This window comes from Anomaloglossus baeobatrachus, chromosome 2 (assembly GCF_048569485.1).
Source record: "Anomaloglossus baeobatrachus isolate aAnoBae1 chromosome 2, aAnoBae1.hap1, whole genome shotgun sequence".
NCBI classification, from domain to species: Eukaryota; Metazoa; Chordata; class Amphibia; order Anura; family Aromobatidae; genus Anomaloglossus; species Anomaloglossus baeobatrachus.
In genome coordinates, this window is record NC_134354.1 from 791019966 (window position 1) to 791034773 (window position 14808).

The 14808-nt window shown below is 49.8% G+C and overlaps 1 protein-coding gene across 4 annotated transcripts in view; it reads left to right on the forward strand.

Annotated features, from left to right (window-relative positions):
• Positions 1–14808, forward strand: part of NUMA1 (nuclear mitotic apparatus protein 1) — a 107234-nt gene that overhangs the window by 70814 nt on the left and 21612 nt on the right. For all 4 annotated transcript variants that reach the window (XM_075337660.1, XM_075337658.1, XM_075337661.1 and 1 more), the window contains exons 11-12: positions 1800–1917; positions 8245–8385. In XM_075337660.1, coding sequence (XP_075193775.1) covers positions 1800–1917; positions 8245–8385 — 259 coding nt within the window. The remainder of the gene's footprint in view (positions 1–1799; positions 1918–8244; positions 8386–14808) is intronic.

The window sequence follows — 14808 nt, forward strand, 5'->3', positions numbered from 1 at the left end:
GTGTATATCTGTATGTATGTGTCTCTATTAGTATCTGTCATGGCCAAAAGACTGGCACAAGTTCTGATTTTCCCTCTTCAGCGTTGGCTGTTGCTCGGTTGTTGCTATGGTTACTAACGCACAATTATAAACATTCCATCAGCTGTTAAATGTTATTTACAAATCCATAAAGCCTCTGTACAGACTAAATATTCCAGCGCTGCCCCCGATTTCTCCAGACTTCTGCCCCCGCCCCCCGATATCAACTTCTGATCTGGACTGATAAACTGGGAGCTCTGATGAGAAGAGAACAGTTCTCACTTTTCCTGGATGATGGGAGAGGGTTGTTCTTGGAGGAGGTTTAAATCCCACTAGTTATGTCCCTGGTCTTAGTGATCACTGTGAGTGACCCCCTCCATGATTGAGAAGGCTTCTCATCCGTGGAGAGGGTCACTCCATATGTGGGGGCTTCTCATCCATGGAGGGTGTCGCTCACAATGTGTGGGGGCTTCTCATCCATGGAGGGTGTCGCTCACAATGTGTGGGGGCTTCTCATCCATGGAGGGTGTCGCTCACAATGTGTGGGGGCTTCTCATCCATGGAGGGTGTCGCTCACAATGTGTGGGGGCTTCTCATCCATGGAGGGTGTCGCTCACAATGTGTGGGGGCTTCTCATCCATGGAGGGTGTCGCTCACAATGTGTGGGGGCTTCTCATCCATGGAGGGTGTCGCTCACAATGTGTGGGGGCTTCTCATCCATGGAGGGTGTCGCTCACAATGTGTGGGGGCTTCTCATCCATGGAGGGTGTCGCTCACAATGTGTGGGGGCTTCTCATCCATGGAGGGTGTCGCTCACAATGTGTGGGGGCTTCTCATCCATGGAGGGTGTCACTCACAATGTGTGGGGGCTTCTCATCCATGGAGGGGGGCACTCACAATGTGCGGGGGCTTCTCATCCATGGAGGGGGCACTCACAATGTGTGGGGGCTTCTCATCCATGGAGGGGGCACTCACAATGTGTGGGGGCTTCTCATCCATGGAGGGGGTCACTCGTAGTTTTACCTAAGATTACAGCTTTAAATAAATAATGGGATCTAACCCTCTTCCAAGAACTACTTCTCCCATCATCCAGGACAATGCGGTGATGATGCTTTATAGAGACCTGAACACAAGAGAAAAGTGAGAACTAAGTGTCTCGAGGAACAATACACTGACTTTTGGGTCTATAGGCGGGAAACTCTCCAGGTCTCGGCCCCATTGATAACTTGCGGTTGATCCTCAAAAAGCGACAAAACCCATAAATTGTGATAATCTCTGAGCTCTGATGAGACCAGCACGGGTCATCAGTCCGGATCAGAAGCAGATATCGGGGGGCTCAGAATCTGGAGAAATCGGAGGCGGCGCCGGAATATTCCATCTGTGCAGAAACTTCATGGATTTGTCAATAAAACGTAACAACTGATGGAATGTTTATAATCGTGTCAGTAACCATAGCAACAGCCGAGCAACAGCGAACACTGAAGAGGGACAATGGGGAACCAGAACTTGTCAGTCTCAGAGCTTGTGGCCAGGACTTTACCAAAATATTTTTATATATATATATATATATATATATATATATATATATATATATATATATATATATATATATATAAATATATATATCTCTCTCCTCACGGACACATCAATACAAAAAATTGATGTGGCTGCTGAAACGCAGAGGAAAAAAATAATTCATTGTTAGGGCCAGAGTAGCGCTGGCCATTATTAGGTTAATGGGATCGGGTCCATGCAGCGCTCATTGTCCGTCTGTCCATCAGCCTCATGATCCGCCTCCGGGACGCCCTGAAGCAGTGCCAGGACATGAAGACTGAGCAGAACCAGCTCGAGCGCAAGAACGACCAACTCTCCGAGGAGAACGTGGACCTCTCCTACAAGGTGAGCGCCTCGTCCTCCACCAGTGTCCGGCCCTACAAGAAGGGGTATGGCTCACCTGCGACCATCTTATTTTTTTATGTGCCGGATCTGTGGGATCGCTTGCTCAGGTCCTTCATTACTTGCCTGTTCTGTGGGATCGCTCGCTCGGCTTCTTTTGTCCTCCGTTTTTAGCGGAAGTTTAGCTTTGCATTTGGACTGTATTCATAGTTTCATAGTTTTTAAGGTTGAAGGGAGACTCTAAGTCCATCTAGTTCAACCCGTAGCCTAACATGTTGATCCAGAGGAAGGCAAAAAAACCCCAATGTGTCAAATAAGCTCCAATGGGGAAAAAAATTCCTTCCTTCGTCCACATCCGGCAATCAGACTAGTTCCCTGGATCAACACCCTGTCATAAAATCTAATATACATAACTGGTAATATTATATTTTTCAAGAAATGCGTTCAGGCTCTGCTTAAATTTTACTAGTGAATCCCTCATTACAACATCGTACGGCAGAGAGCTCCATAGTCTCACTGCTCGTACAGTAAAGAATCCTCATCTGTGATTATGATTAAACATTCTTTCCTCAAGACTTAGCGGATGCCCCCGTGTTCCAGTCGCAGGCCTAGGTGTAAAGAGATCTCTGGAAAGGTCTCTGTACTGTCCCCTCATATATTTATACATTGTGATTAGATCCCCCTAAGCCTTTGTTTTTCCTAACTAACTAACCCCAAGTTTAATAACCTGTCTTGGTATTGCAGCCCCCCCCATTCCTCTAAAAATCTAGGTCGCTCTTCTATCTACCTGTAAGATTATGCTATTTATAACCTTCTATACTTTTGCTAAAAGAAATGCATCCATTCCTCTCTTAAATTCATTCAGTGAGTGGCCATCATCACTTCCTCAGGAAGAGAGTTCCAGAGCCTCACTGCTCTTACCGTGAAGAACCCTCTTCTATGCTGATGTAGGAATTTTCTTTCCTCCAATCGAAAAGAATGCCCCCTTGTTCTTGTCATAGTCCTTGGTACAAACAGATCATGGGAGAGATCTCTATATGGCCCTCTGATATATTTGTACATATTTATTAGGTCTCCCCTAAGTCTTCTCTTTTCTAGAGTAAATAGACCTAATTTTGATAACCTTTCCGTGTATTGTAATGCACCCATTCCATTTATTTTAGTAGCCCGCCTCTGAACCCTTTCAAGTTCAGTAATGTCTTTCTTCAGCACCGGCGCCCAAAATTGCACACAATACTCCAAGTGTGGTCTGACGAGTGATTTGTACAGAGGGAGAATGATGTTTTCATCTCGTGCCCCCAGACCTCTTCTAATGCATGCCATCACCCTATTTGCTTTGGTGGCTGCTGCCTGACACTGGGCACTCCAGTTTAGCTTCGTATTGACTAAGATGCCTAAGTCTTTTTCCATGTCTGATTTCCCCAGCAGTTTCCCATTTAGTAAGTAATCGTAGCATCTGTTTCTCCTTCCCATGTGCATAACCTTACACTTATCTGTGTTAAACCTCATTTGCCATTTTTCAGCCCAATTCTCCAATTTACTCAAGTCCATCTGTAGTTGCAAACTGTCCTCCTTTGTGTTAACTACCTTACATAGTTTTGTATCATCTGCAAATACTGATATTTTACTCTGTAAACCATCCACCAGATCATTAATAAATATATTAAATAGTAGGGGGCCCAATACAGACCCCTGTGGCACCCCACTAGTAACCCTGGCCCAATCTGAGTATGCACCATTAATAACCACTCTTTGTTTTCTACCACTAAGCCAGCTACCTACCCATCTACACACATTTTCCCCGAGCCCAAGCTTTCTCATTTTACTTAGCAGTCTTTTATGTGGGACAGTGTCAAATGCTTTACTGAAGTGGAGATAAATGACATCCAATGATTCTCCTCGGTCCATGTGAGAGCTTACATCCTCATAGAAGCTGATCAGGTTAGTTTGACAGGAGCGATCCTTCATAAATCCATGTTGATATGGAGTTAAACAGTTATTAACATTGAGACATTCCATAATAGTATCCCTTAAAATCCCTTCAAACATTTTACCCACAACAGATGTTAAGCTTACCGGCCTATAGTTTCCAGGTTCCCTTTTGCACCCTTTTTTGAATATTGGTACCACATTTGCTAGCCGCCAATCCAGTGGAACAGACCCAGTTTCTATAGAGTCTTTAAATAAAAGGAATAGAGGCCTGTCTATCACATTACTTAACTCCCTTAATACCCGAGGGTGAATGCCATCAGGGCCTGGTGATTTGTCAATTTTAATGTTACTAAGTCGGTTCTGCACTTCTTCCTGGGTTAGGCAGGTCATACTTAATGGGGCATTTACATGATCACTCTGCATTTCCCCTGGCATATGCTTTTCCTGTGTGAACACAGTTGAGAAAAAAGTATTTAAAACATTTGCTTTTCCCACATCGCTTTCTATGATTTTACCCTCATTATTCTTTAAAGGGCCAACACCATCAATTTTAATCTTTTTTCTGTTTCTATAATTAAAGAATAGTTTGGGATTTGCTTTGCTTTCCTTAGCAATGAGTCTCTCAGTTTCTACTTTTGCTAAATATATTTGTTTTTTACACATTTTATTTTTTTCTCTATATATTTTTAATGCTTCCTCGCTGCCTTCTTGTTTTAGCTTTTTAAATGCCTTTTTCTTATTATTCATTGCCCCTTTTACATCCTTATTTAGCCACATTGGTTTTCTCCTGTTCCTAGCCCTCTTATTTCTGTATGGTATGGCTCGCTCGCAGTGGGTGTTTAATACCGATTTAAAAATGTCCCACTTATTTTCTGTGCTCCCATTTTTGAGGACATTGTCCCAATCAATTTGGCGAAGGTCTTCTCTAAGCTGATCAAACTTTGCTTTCCTGAAATTCAGCGTTTTTGTAACCCCCCTCCAAGGCACCTTACTGAAGGACAAGTGGAATTGTATTATATTGTGGTCACTGTTCCCGAGGTGCCCATCCACTCTACGTCTGTTATTCTATCTGGCCTGTTGCTTAAAATTAAGTCCAGAAGGGCTGTCCCTCTATCCGGCCTCCAGAAGGGCTGTCCCTCTATCCGGCCTCCAGAAGGGCTGTCCCTCTATCCGGCCTCCAGAAGGGCTGTCCCTCTATCCGGCCTCCAGAAGGGCTGCCCCTCTATCCGGCCTCCAGAAGGGCTGCCCCTCTATCCGGCCTCCAGAAGGGCTGCCCCTCTATCCGGCCTCCAGAAGGGCTGTCCCTCTATCCGGCCTCCAGAAGGGCTGCCCCTCTATCCGGCCTCCAGAAGGGCTGTCCCTCTATCCGGCCTCCAGAAGGGCTGCCCCTCTATCCGGCCTCCAGAAGGGCTGCCCCTCTATCCGGCCTCCAGAAGGGCTGCCCCTCTATCCGGCCTCCAGAAGGGCTGCCCCTCTATCCGGCCTCCAGAAGGGCTGCCCCTCTATCCGGCCTCCAGAAGGGCTATCCCTCTATCTGGCCTCCAGAAGGGCTGCCCCTCTAGTTGGGCCCGGCACAAGTTGGGACAGATAATTATCCTTAGTTACTGACAGAAACCGGTTTCCTTTCTGAGATACGCAGGTTTCAGTTTCCCAGTCTATATCGGGGTAATTGAAGTCCCCCATAATAATCACCTCATTGTGATTTGCTGCTTTGTCTATTTGTTTCAATAATACATTTTCAGTAGTTTCTGTTATATTTGGTGGCTTATAACAAACCCCTATGAGGATTTTATTAGTTTTCCCTCCTTGTATCTCCACCCATAGAGACTCCACCTCTTCATTTCCCTCTTGAATATCTTCTCTTAGTCTGGGCTTTAAACTTGACTTTATATATAGACAGACTCCACCCCCTGGACTTTATATATATACAGACTCCACCCCCTTTCCTTTTTTTACGATCCCTCCTAAACAATTCATATTCTTGCAGGTTAGCCGCCCAGTCATAACTATCATCTAACCATGTCTCAGTTATTCCTACTATGTCGTATTTCTCCTCATACATTACCAGCTCTAGTTCCTCCATCTTATTGGTCAGGCTTCTTGCATTGGTCAGCATGCAGGAAAGAAGTTTTGCTCCCCTTTTCTCAGCTTCCTTCTTAGTACCCTGTCTTGGATCCTCTTTACGGCATCTAGTATCCTTGATTAGTTTGTCCTTCTGTTGCATGTTCTTGCTGTTTTTTCTCCCATCCCCTCTTCTTCTAGTTTAAAGCCCTCCTGATGAGTGTGGCAAGCCTTCTGCTGAACGTGTGTTTCCCAGGTTTTGCGAGGTGTATCCCGTCTCTTGCGAGAAGTCCATCGTAGAGGTAATTCACTCCATGGTTCAAGAATCCAAATCCTTGCTGCCTGCACCACCGTCGTAGCCAGTTGTTCAAATCTAGTATCCGATTCCATCTTCTGACACCATGGCCATCGACTGGGAGGATTGATGAGAAAACAACCTGTACGTTCCGTTCCTTAATTTTCTTCCCTAGAATTTCAAAGTCTTCACAAATAGTTGGTAGATCATTTCTTGCCGTGTCGTTTGTTCCTACATGTATCAATAGGAACGGGTATTCGTCCTTGGATCCGAGGATAGTTGGTATCCTGTTGGCCACATCCTTGATTTTTGCTCCCGGTAGGCAGCATACTTCTCGTGCGGTTATGTCCGGCCTGCAGATAGTTGCCTCCGTGCCTCTTAGTAGTGAGTCGCCCATAACTACCACTCTTCTTTTCTTTCTGGACGCACTGCTTGTTGCTCCTGAGTGCTTTTGAGTGTCTTTTGTTTCTGCTTTTGTTGACAAAGTAACTTCTTTTGATGATACTGTGTCTTCTCCTGTAGAGACGGTATCATCCTGAGCTGTGCCATGTTCCTTCTCCAGCATGAGGGCTTCATATTGGTTGCTAAGCTGTGTGGGTGGTGACGACCACTTGATCCGCTGGCTTCTTTTGGTCACATGTGCCCACTTTTCAGCCTCTGTATGTGTTCTGAAGCTTTTCTCACTTTCCATATCCTGAATTGTTGCTTCTGCCTCGTCCAAGAAGTCCTCATGTTCTTTAATTAGCTTCAAAGTTGCTATTCTTTCTTCCAGTCCCTGCACCTTTTCCTCTAAGAGGGCAACAAGTTTGCACTTTTGACAGGTGAAGTTGGATTTTTTGTGCGGCAGATCCGTAAACATGTAGCATGTGTTGCAGGTGACCATGTGGATTTTCTTCTCTTCCATAATGCTGATGTAGCGTATGACAGGCGAAAGTCCGGCGCGCGGTTTTGCGATGTCCTCAAACAGCGAGACCCGGCAAGTCCCAGCAATCGATCAGCTTACGGCGACTCTTCTCTTCTTAAACAGCTACAGTTATCACCACTATGAGATTGTGTTAAAACTATGCCACACTTATCTTCAGTCGCCTCCCTTTACTTCAGTACCTCGCACTCTCCAAACTGCAGCAAATGTCACATTTATTGTTCTTATCATTGGGGTCCAACTGTTTACATCCGGTCCACCAGCAGAGCTGCCTTATCTGTGGTCCGGTACGGTGAGTCCTTGCGTGGCAGTGTTGTAAGCTCCGCCTGGTTTGGTTCTGGTGCAGAGTGCTGAACGGACCTTGCCAGAGGATCAGGACCTTATAAAGTTATGATGTGGTCTGCGGGCGCAGCATAATCCTATCACCGGAGTATCCCTTTAGATTAGATTTAGACTGAGCCCAGCGTATGACTAGGCAGAGCGCAGGGCAGGTGCTTCTGCAGTATGACCAGGCAGAGCGCAGGGCAGGTGCTCTCGCAGTCCTGCAGTATGATCAGGCAGAGCGCAGGGCAGGTGCTCTCGCAGTCCTGCAGTATGATCAGGCAGAGCGCAGGGCAGGTGCTCTCGCAGTCCTGCAGTATGATCAGGCAGAGCGCAGGGCAGGTGCTCTCGCAGTCCTGCAGTATGATCAGGCAGAGCGCAGGGCAGGTGCTCTCGCAGTCCTGCAGTATGATCAGGCAGAGCGCAGGGCAGGTGCTCTCGCAGTCCTGCAGTATGATCAGGCAGAGCGCAGGGCAGGTGCTCTCGCAGTCCTGCAGTATGATCAGGCAGAGCGCAGGGCAGGTGCTCTCGCAGTCCCGCAGTATGATCAGGCAGAGCGCAGGGCAGGTGCTCTCGCAGTCCCGCAGTATGATCAGGCAGAGCGCAGGGCAGGTGCTCTCGCAGTCCCGCAGTATGATCAGGCAGAGCGCAGGGCAGGTGCTCTCGCAGTCCCGCAGTATGATCAGGCAGAGCGCAGGGCAGGTGCTCTCGCAGTCCCGCAGTATGATCAGGCAGAGCGCAGGGCAGGTGCTCCCGCAGTCCTGCTTTCTTTGGGTGACCTCCTTTGCCCTCTCCTCAGGCGCGGGACTTGTCCAGTCGTTTAGCGCAGCTGCAGGACACTCTGAATGAGACGGTTGAGGAGCAGGAGGCGTCGGGGGCCGGGTGGAAGCAGAAGCAGAGCTGGCTGGAGAGTGAGCTGAACACCGCCATAACCGAAAAGGTAAGAAACCCGAGGTGTGCGGGGGATGAGACCGCACCGCTCACACATTACACCCTGCTGAGTCGCCCACGTTTCTACATCCTGGAGGTCGTCATCCTCCTGCTGATGGTGGAGGGAGGCTTCTGCTTTTTCAGCCATGTTTTGCAGAGGCCTCATCATTGCTCCAGTCTATAGCACATCCGTAGTGCAGGCGGCGGCGCAGTCTCTCGTGGATCAGTACATTGCCTCCGCGCTGATATCTCCTTTTCTTCGGCGCTCCATTGGGAGACCCAGACGATTGGGTGTATAGCTACTGCCTCCGGAGGCCACACAAAGCATTACACTAAAAAGTGTAAGGCCCCTCCCCTTCTGGCTATACACCCCCCGTGGGATCACGGGCTTGCTCAGTTTTCAAGCTTTGTGCGAAGGAGGTCAGACATCCACGCATAGCTCCACTGTTTTTAGTCAGCAGCAGCTGCTGACTATGTCGGATGGAAGAAAAGTGGGCCCATATGGGGCCCCCAGCATGCTCCCTTCTCACCCCACTTTTGTCGGGTGTTTGTTAAGGTTGAGGTACCCATTGCGGGTACGGAGGCTGGAGCCCACATGCTGTTTTCCTTCCCCATCCCCCCTCAGGGCTCTGGGTGAAGTGGGATCTTACCGGTCTCCAGGCACTGAGACCGGGCTCCATCCACAGACCCAGAGAACCTGCTGGATATGGAGCTGAGTATCGTCAGGGACAGGGCCCTGCTACATTAAGGTACTCTGTGTCCCCGTACACATCGCGCACACACACACCAGCATTGCTGGGAGTGCTAGTGCGCCGGGGACAACAGCGCGGAGCGCTCGTGCTATTATTCACGGCAGCTTTACTGTGTGAATTTATGTATTGGGAACTGCCGCGCCGGCCGCTGCTGGGTGTTTTTACACTGTGGCGCGGCTGGGACTTGTGGTGCGCCGGGGACTCCGCGCTGGCCGTGCACATAGGACGGCCGCGCTTATTACTCGAGTCCCCGGCTTTGCGGCCTAGTTTTCGTTTCGTTCCCGCCTCCAGCCCTGCCAGTCAGGGGAGAGGCGGGACGCTGTACAGAAAGTCAGCGCCGAGGGCTGGAGTCTGCTTTGCATTCTCCAGCCCCCTTCACTGGACACAGTGGGACGCCGGTTTCCCGCTCTTGCCTGGGGCACGCCCACGGCCCGCCCCTCGTCACACGAGCTGGAGAAGGACGCCGGCAGCCATTCCTGCAGTCCGAGCTGGAGAACGGAGACAAGCTCTGGACAACCAGTCACAGGGCTCTGGCGACCACACACCCGCCTATAGGCGGGCGGTAAGCAGCACCTGAAGTGCTGACCCCACTAAATACCGTTGTGTCCATTTGTATTTTATGCTTACACTGCACTGTAGGTCGCTATTTTTGGCTATATGCCCTCTTAGATGGCGAGACAACAGCAGCAAAAAAGCAAGGGTGCTAAGGCACAGGCTTTCTATGCTGCTTGTATGGCATGTGCTGAAGTGTTCATTTGTACTTATGCTGGTATGCTATACATTGCACTGTACGGTCGCTACTCTGGGCTATATTCTCCTAGAGGGCTGGACAACAGCAGCAAAAAAGCATGGGTGCCAAGGCACAGGTTTTATAGGCTACTTGTATTGCATGTGCTGAAGTGTTCATTTGTACTTATGCTTGTATGCTATACATTGCACTGTACGGTCGCTACTCTTGGCTATATTCTCCTAGAATGGCTAGACTACAGCAGCAAAAAAGCAAAGGTGCTAAGGCACAGTTTTTCTAGGCTGCTTGTATTGCATGTGCTGAAGTGCTCATTTGTACTTATGCTTGTATGCTATACATTGCACTGTACGGTCGCTACTCTTGGCTATATTCTCCTAGAATGGCTAGACTACAGCAGCAAAAAAGCAAAGGTGCTAAGGCACAGTTTTCTTCAGCGCTCTATTGGGAGACCCAGACGATTGGGGTATAGCTACTGCCCTCTGGAGGCCACACAAAGCACTACATTAAAAGTGCAAGGCCCCTCCCCCTCTGGCTATACCCCCCGTGGTATCACGGGTTCTCCAGTTTTAGCTTTGTGTGCGAAGGAGGTCAGACATTCCATGCATAGCTCCACAGATTTTAGTCAGCAGTAGCTGCTGACTAGTTCGGATGGAAGAAAAGAGGACACATATAGTGTCCCCAGCATGCTCCCTTCTCACCCCTGGATGGTGTTGTAAGGTTGAGGTACCTATTGCTGGTACAGGGCTGGAGCCTGACATGCTGTTTTCCTTCCACATCCCCTTGGGGGCTCTGTGGAAGTGGGATCCCGCCGGCCTCAAAGCTCTGACGCCGGGCTCCATCCACAGACCCATTAGAACCTGATGGAGACGGAGCAGGAGTACCATCAGGGACCGGGCCCTGCATCATACAGGTACTCTGTGTCCCTGGCAGGCACAGACACACTCCGGGCTGGCTGGGTGTTGTAGTGCGCCGGGGACCGTACACTGAGCTGGTGTTCCTACAGTTATCTGGGGGACTTTGTGTTCTGGGAACGCAGCGCCGACCCTCACTGGACCGGGCGGCGCTGCTGTGACTTGTGGTGCGCCGGGGATACGCCGACCGCGCTTTTACGGCGGCGGCGTTTATAACTCTAGTCCCCGGCTTTTGGGCCTAGGACGCCGGCAGCTCCGATCGTTCCCGCCCCCACCCTGTCAATCAGGGTAGGGGAGAGACGCTGTTTCACGGCAGCGAGGAGGGCTGGAGCCTGATTTACATGCTCCAGCCCTCACACTAGGCACAGAGGGAAGCAGGCTTCCCGCTCTTGGTCAGGAACGCCCAGGGCCCGCCCCCCTTCCTCTCTAGAGACGCCGGCAGCCATTACATGCAGTCTGGCTAGAGGAAGGACGCAAGGCTCTGGGAGACCTAGACTGAGGGGCTTTGGAAGACCACACACCCGCTCTTAAGCGGGCGGTAAGCGGCTTTTCAGCTGGCCCCTCTAGTGCCTCAGTGTATGTTAGTGTATTGTGTCACTGGACATAGATATTTATTGATTTCTTGCACTGTGAGGTCGCTTCCTGGCTGAATACCCCAGATCGCTCTGAGGAGGCAGCAACATGTCATCCACAAGACGCAAAGCTGCCAAGGCTAGGGCTGTGTGCACTGCGTGTGCTGCATGTGGGGCTGCTCTACCAGCAGGCTCCAAGGACCCCCATTGTGTGCAATGCTCAGATCCGGTGCTGCTTCGCCAGCCGGAGTCAGGAGAGATAGTGACCCAGGCTGAGACGCCTGTAAGTCCTGCCCCGGTGTCGGGGACAGACTTTGCAGTTTTTGCGGTTAATATGTCTGTGACTATGGCAAAAATCCTGGAAACTTTGCAATCCATGCCTGGGGCTCAGTCTATGGACACGGCGAGGTCTATGTCCTCTAATCCTCCGCAGTTGGATTTAATCCAGACTGCAAGGGGGTCCCCGGCTTCTCAGGATGAGTATAATGACTCAGATGATTGCCCCAGCCACCCCAAGCGGGCTCGCTGGGAAAGACCCTCAACGTCATCACACTGCTCAGGGTCTCAGCGCAATCAGTCTCCCTGTGATGTGTCTGAAGAGAGTGATCAGGAGTCTAATCCTGGAACCCCTCTCAATCTGGATACCCCGGATGGGGACGCCATGGTAAACGATCTTATCTCAGCCATCAATAGGCTGTTAGATATTTCTCCCCCAGCCCCTTCAGCAGAAGAGGCGGCTGCGGAGCAGGAGAAATTTCGTTTCCTCTATCCCAAGCGTAAATTAAGTGCTCTGTTGGATCACTCTGACTTCAGAGAATCAATCCAGAAACACGACGCTCATCCAGAAAAGCGTTTCTCTAAACGTTCTAAGGATACACGTTATCCTTTCCCCCCTGATGTGGTCAAGCGCTGGACCCAGTGTCCAAAGGTGGACCCCCCGATTTCCAAGCTTGCAGCTAGATCCATAGTTGCAGTGGAGGATGGCGCTTCACTTAAGGATGCCAATGACAGACAGATGGACCTTTGGTTAAAATCTGTCTATGAAGCTATCGGCGCGTCGTTTGCTCCAGCATTCGCAGCCGTATGGGCACTCCAAGCTATTTCAGCTGGTTTAGCAAAAGTGGATGCTATCTTACATCCAGCGGTGCCGCAAGTGGCGTCCCTTACCTCGCAGATGTCCGCGTTTGCGTCTTACGCTATCAATGCGGTCCTAGAATCTACCAGCCGCACCTCAATGGCGTCTGCCAATTCGGTAGTTTTGCGCAGAGCATTGTGGTTAAAGGACTGGAAAGCAGATGCTGGTTCCAAAAAATGTTTAACCAGCTTGCCTTTATCTAGAGATAGACTGTTTGGCGAGCCATTGGCTGACATCATTAAACAGTCCAAGGGTAAAGACTCCTCTTTACCCCAGCCCAGATCAAGCAAACCTCAGCAGAGAAAGTGGCAGCAGAAGTTTCAGTCCTTTCGAGGTTCGGGCAAAACACAATTCTCCTCGTCCAAAGGGACTCAGAGGACGCAAAGAAACTCAGATTCCTGGCGGGCTCATTCACGCCCCAAGAAAGCAAATGGAGGAACCGCTTCCAAAGCGGCTACCTCATGACTTCCAGTCCCCTCCCTCCGCATCTCCGGTCGGGGGCAGGCTCTCCCGCTTTTACGACACTTGGATGTCACAGGTCAAAGACCGGTGGGTGACAGACATTTTGTCGCGCGGGTACAGAATCGAGTTCAGTTCTCGTCCTCCAGCTCGGTTCTTCAGAACCTCCCCACATCCAGACCGTGTAGATGTCCTGCGGCAGGCGGTGGACTCCCTAAGAGCGGAAGGAGTAGTGGTTCCTGTACCGTCTCAGGAACAAGGGAGAGGGTTTTACTCCAATCTCTTTGTGGTGCCAAAAAAGGACGGCTCGTTCCGTCCTGTTCTGGACCTAAAACTGCTCAACAAACATGTGCACGCCAGACGGTTCCGGATGGAAACCCTCCGTTCTGTCATTGCCTCAATGTCTCAAGGAGACTTCCTTGCCTCAATAGACATCAAAGATGCTTATCTCCACGTGCCAATTGCTACAGAACATCAACGTTTTCTACGTTTTGTGATAGGAGACGACCATCTTCAGTTCGCAGCTCTGCCATTCGGTCTGGCGACAGCCCCCCGGGTCTTCACCAAGGTCATGGCGGCGGTGGTAGCAGTCTTGCACTCTCAGGGACACTCGGTGATCCCTTACCTAGACGATCTACTTGTCAAGGCACCCTCTCAAGAGGCATGCCAACTCAGTCTACAGGCTACGCTGGAGACTCTCCAGACTTTTGGATGGATCATCAACTTTCCAAAAGTCCTTGTCGCCGGTCCGCGCAAGGGGTTGCAGGCTTCTAAAGCCACCTTGGCTCGATGGATCAAAGAACCAATTATAGAGGCCTACCGTTCTGCTGGGCTTCCGGTTCCTTCAGGGCTAAAAGCCCACTCAACCAGAGCCGTGGGTGCGTCCTGGGCATTACGGCACCAGGCTTCGGCTCAACAGGTGTGTCAGGCAGCTACCTGGTCGAGTCTGCACACTTTCACCAAGCATTATCAGGTGCATACCTATGCTTCGGCGGATGCCAGCTTAGGTAGAAGAGTCCTGCAGGCGGCAGTGACATCCCCGTAGGGGGGGGGCTGTTTTGCAGCTCTAACATGAGGTATTTCTTTACCCACCCAGGGACAGCTTTTGGACGTCCCAATCGTCTGGGTCTCCCAATAGAGCGCTGAAGAAGAAGGGAATTTTGTTACTTACCGTAAATTCCTTTTCTTCTAGCTCTTATTGGGAGACCCAGCACCCGCCCTGTTGTCCTTCGGGATTGTTTTTGCTGTTTGCGGGTACACATGTTGTTCATGTTGAACGGTTTTTCAGTTCTCCGATGTTACTCGGAGTTAATTTGTTTAAACCAGTTGTTGGCTTCCTCCTTCTTGCTTTGGCACTAAAACTGGAGTACCCGTGATACCACGGGGGGGGTATAGCCAGAGGGGGAGGGGCCTTGCACTTTTAATGTAGTGCTTTGTGTGGCCTCCAGAGGGCAGTAGCTATACCCCAATCGTCTGGGTCTCCCAATAAGAGCTAGAAGAAAAGGAATTTACGGTAAGTAACAAAATTCCCTTCTTTCTAGGCTGCTTGTATTGCATGTGCTGAAGTGTTCATTTGTACTTTATGCTTGTATGCTATACATTGCACTGTATGGTCGCTATTCTTGGCGATATTCTCCTAGATGGCTAGTCTACAGCAGCAAAAAAGCAAAGGTGCTAAGGCACAGTTTTTCTAGGCTGCTTGTATTGCATGTGCTGAAGTGTTCATTTGTACTTTATGCTTGTATGCTATACATTGCACTGTACGGTCGCTATTCTTGGCGATATTCTCCTAGATGGCTAGTCTACAGCAGCAAAAAAGCAACACAGGCTTTCTATGCTGCTTTTACTGCATGTGA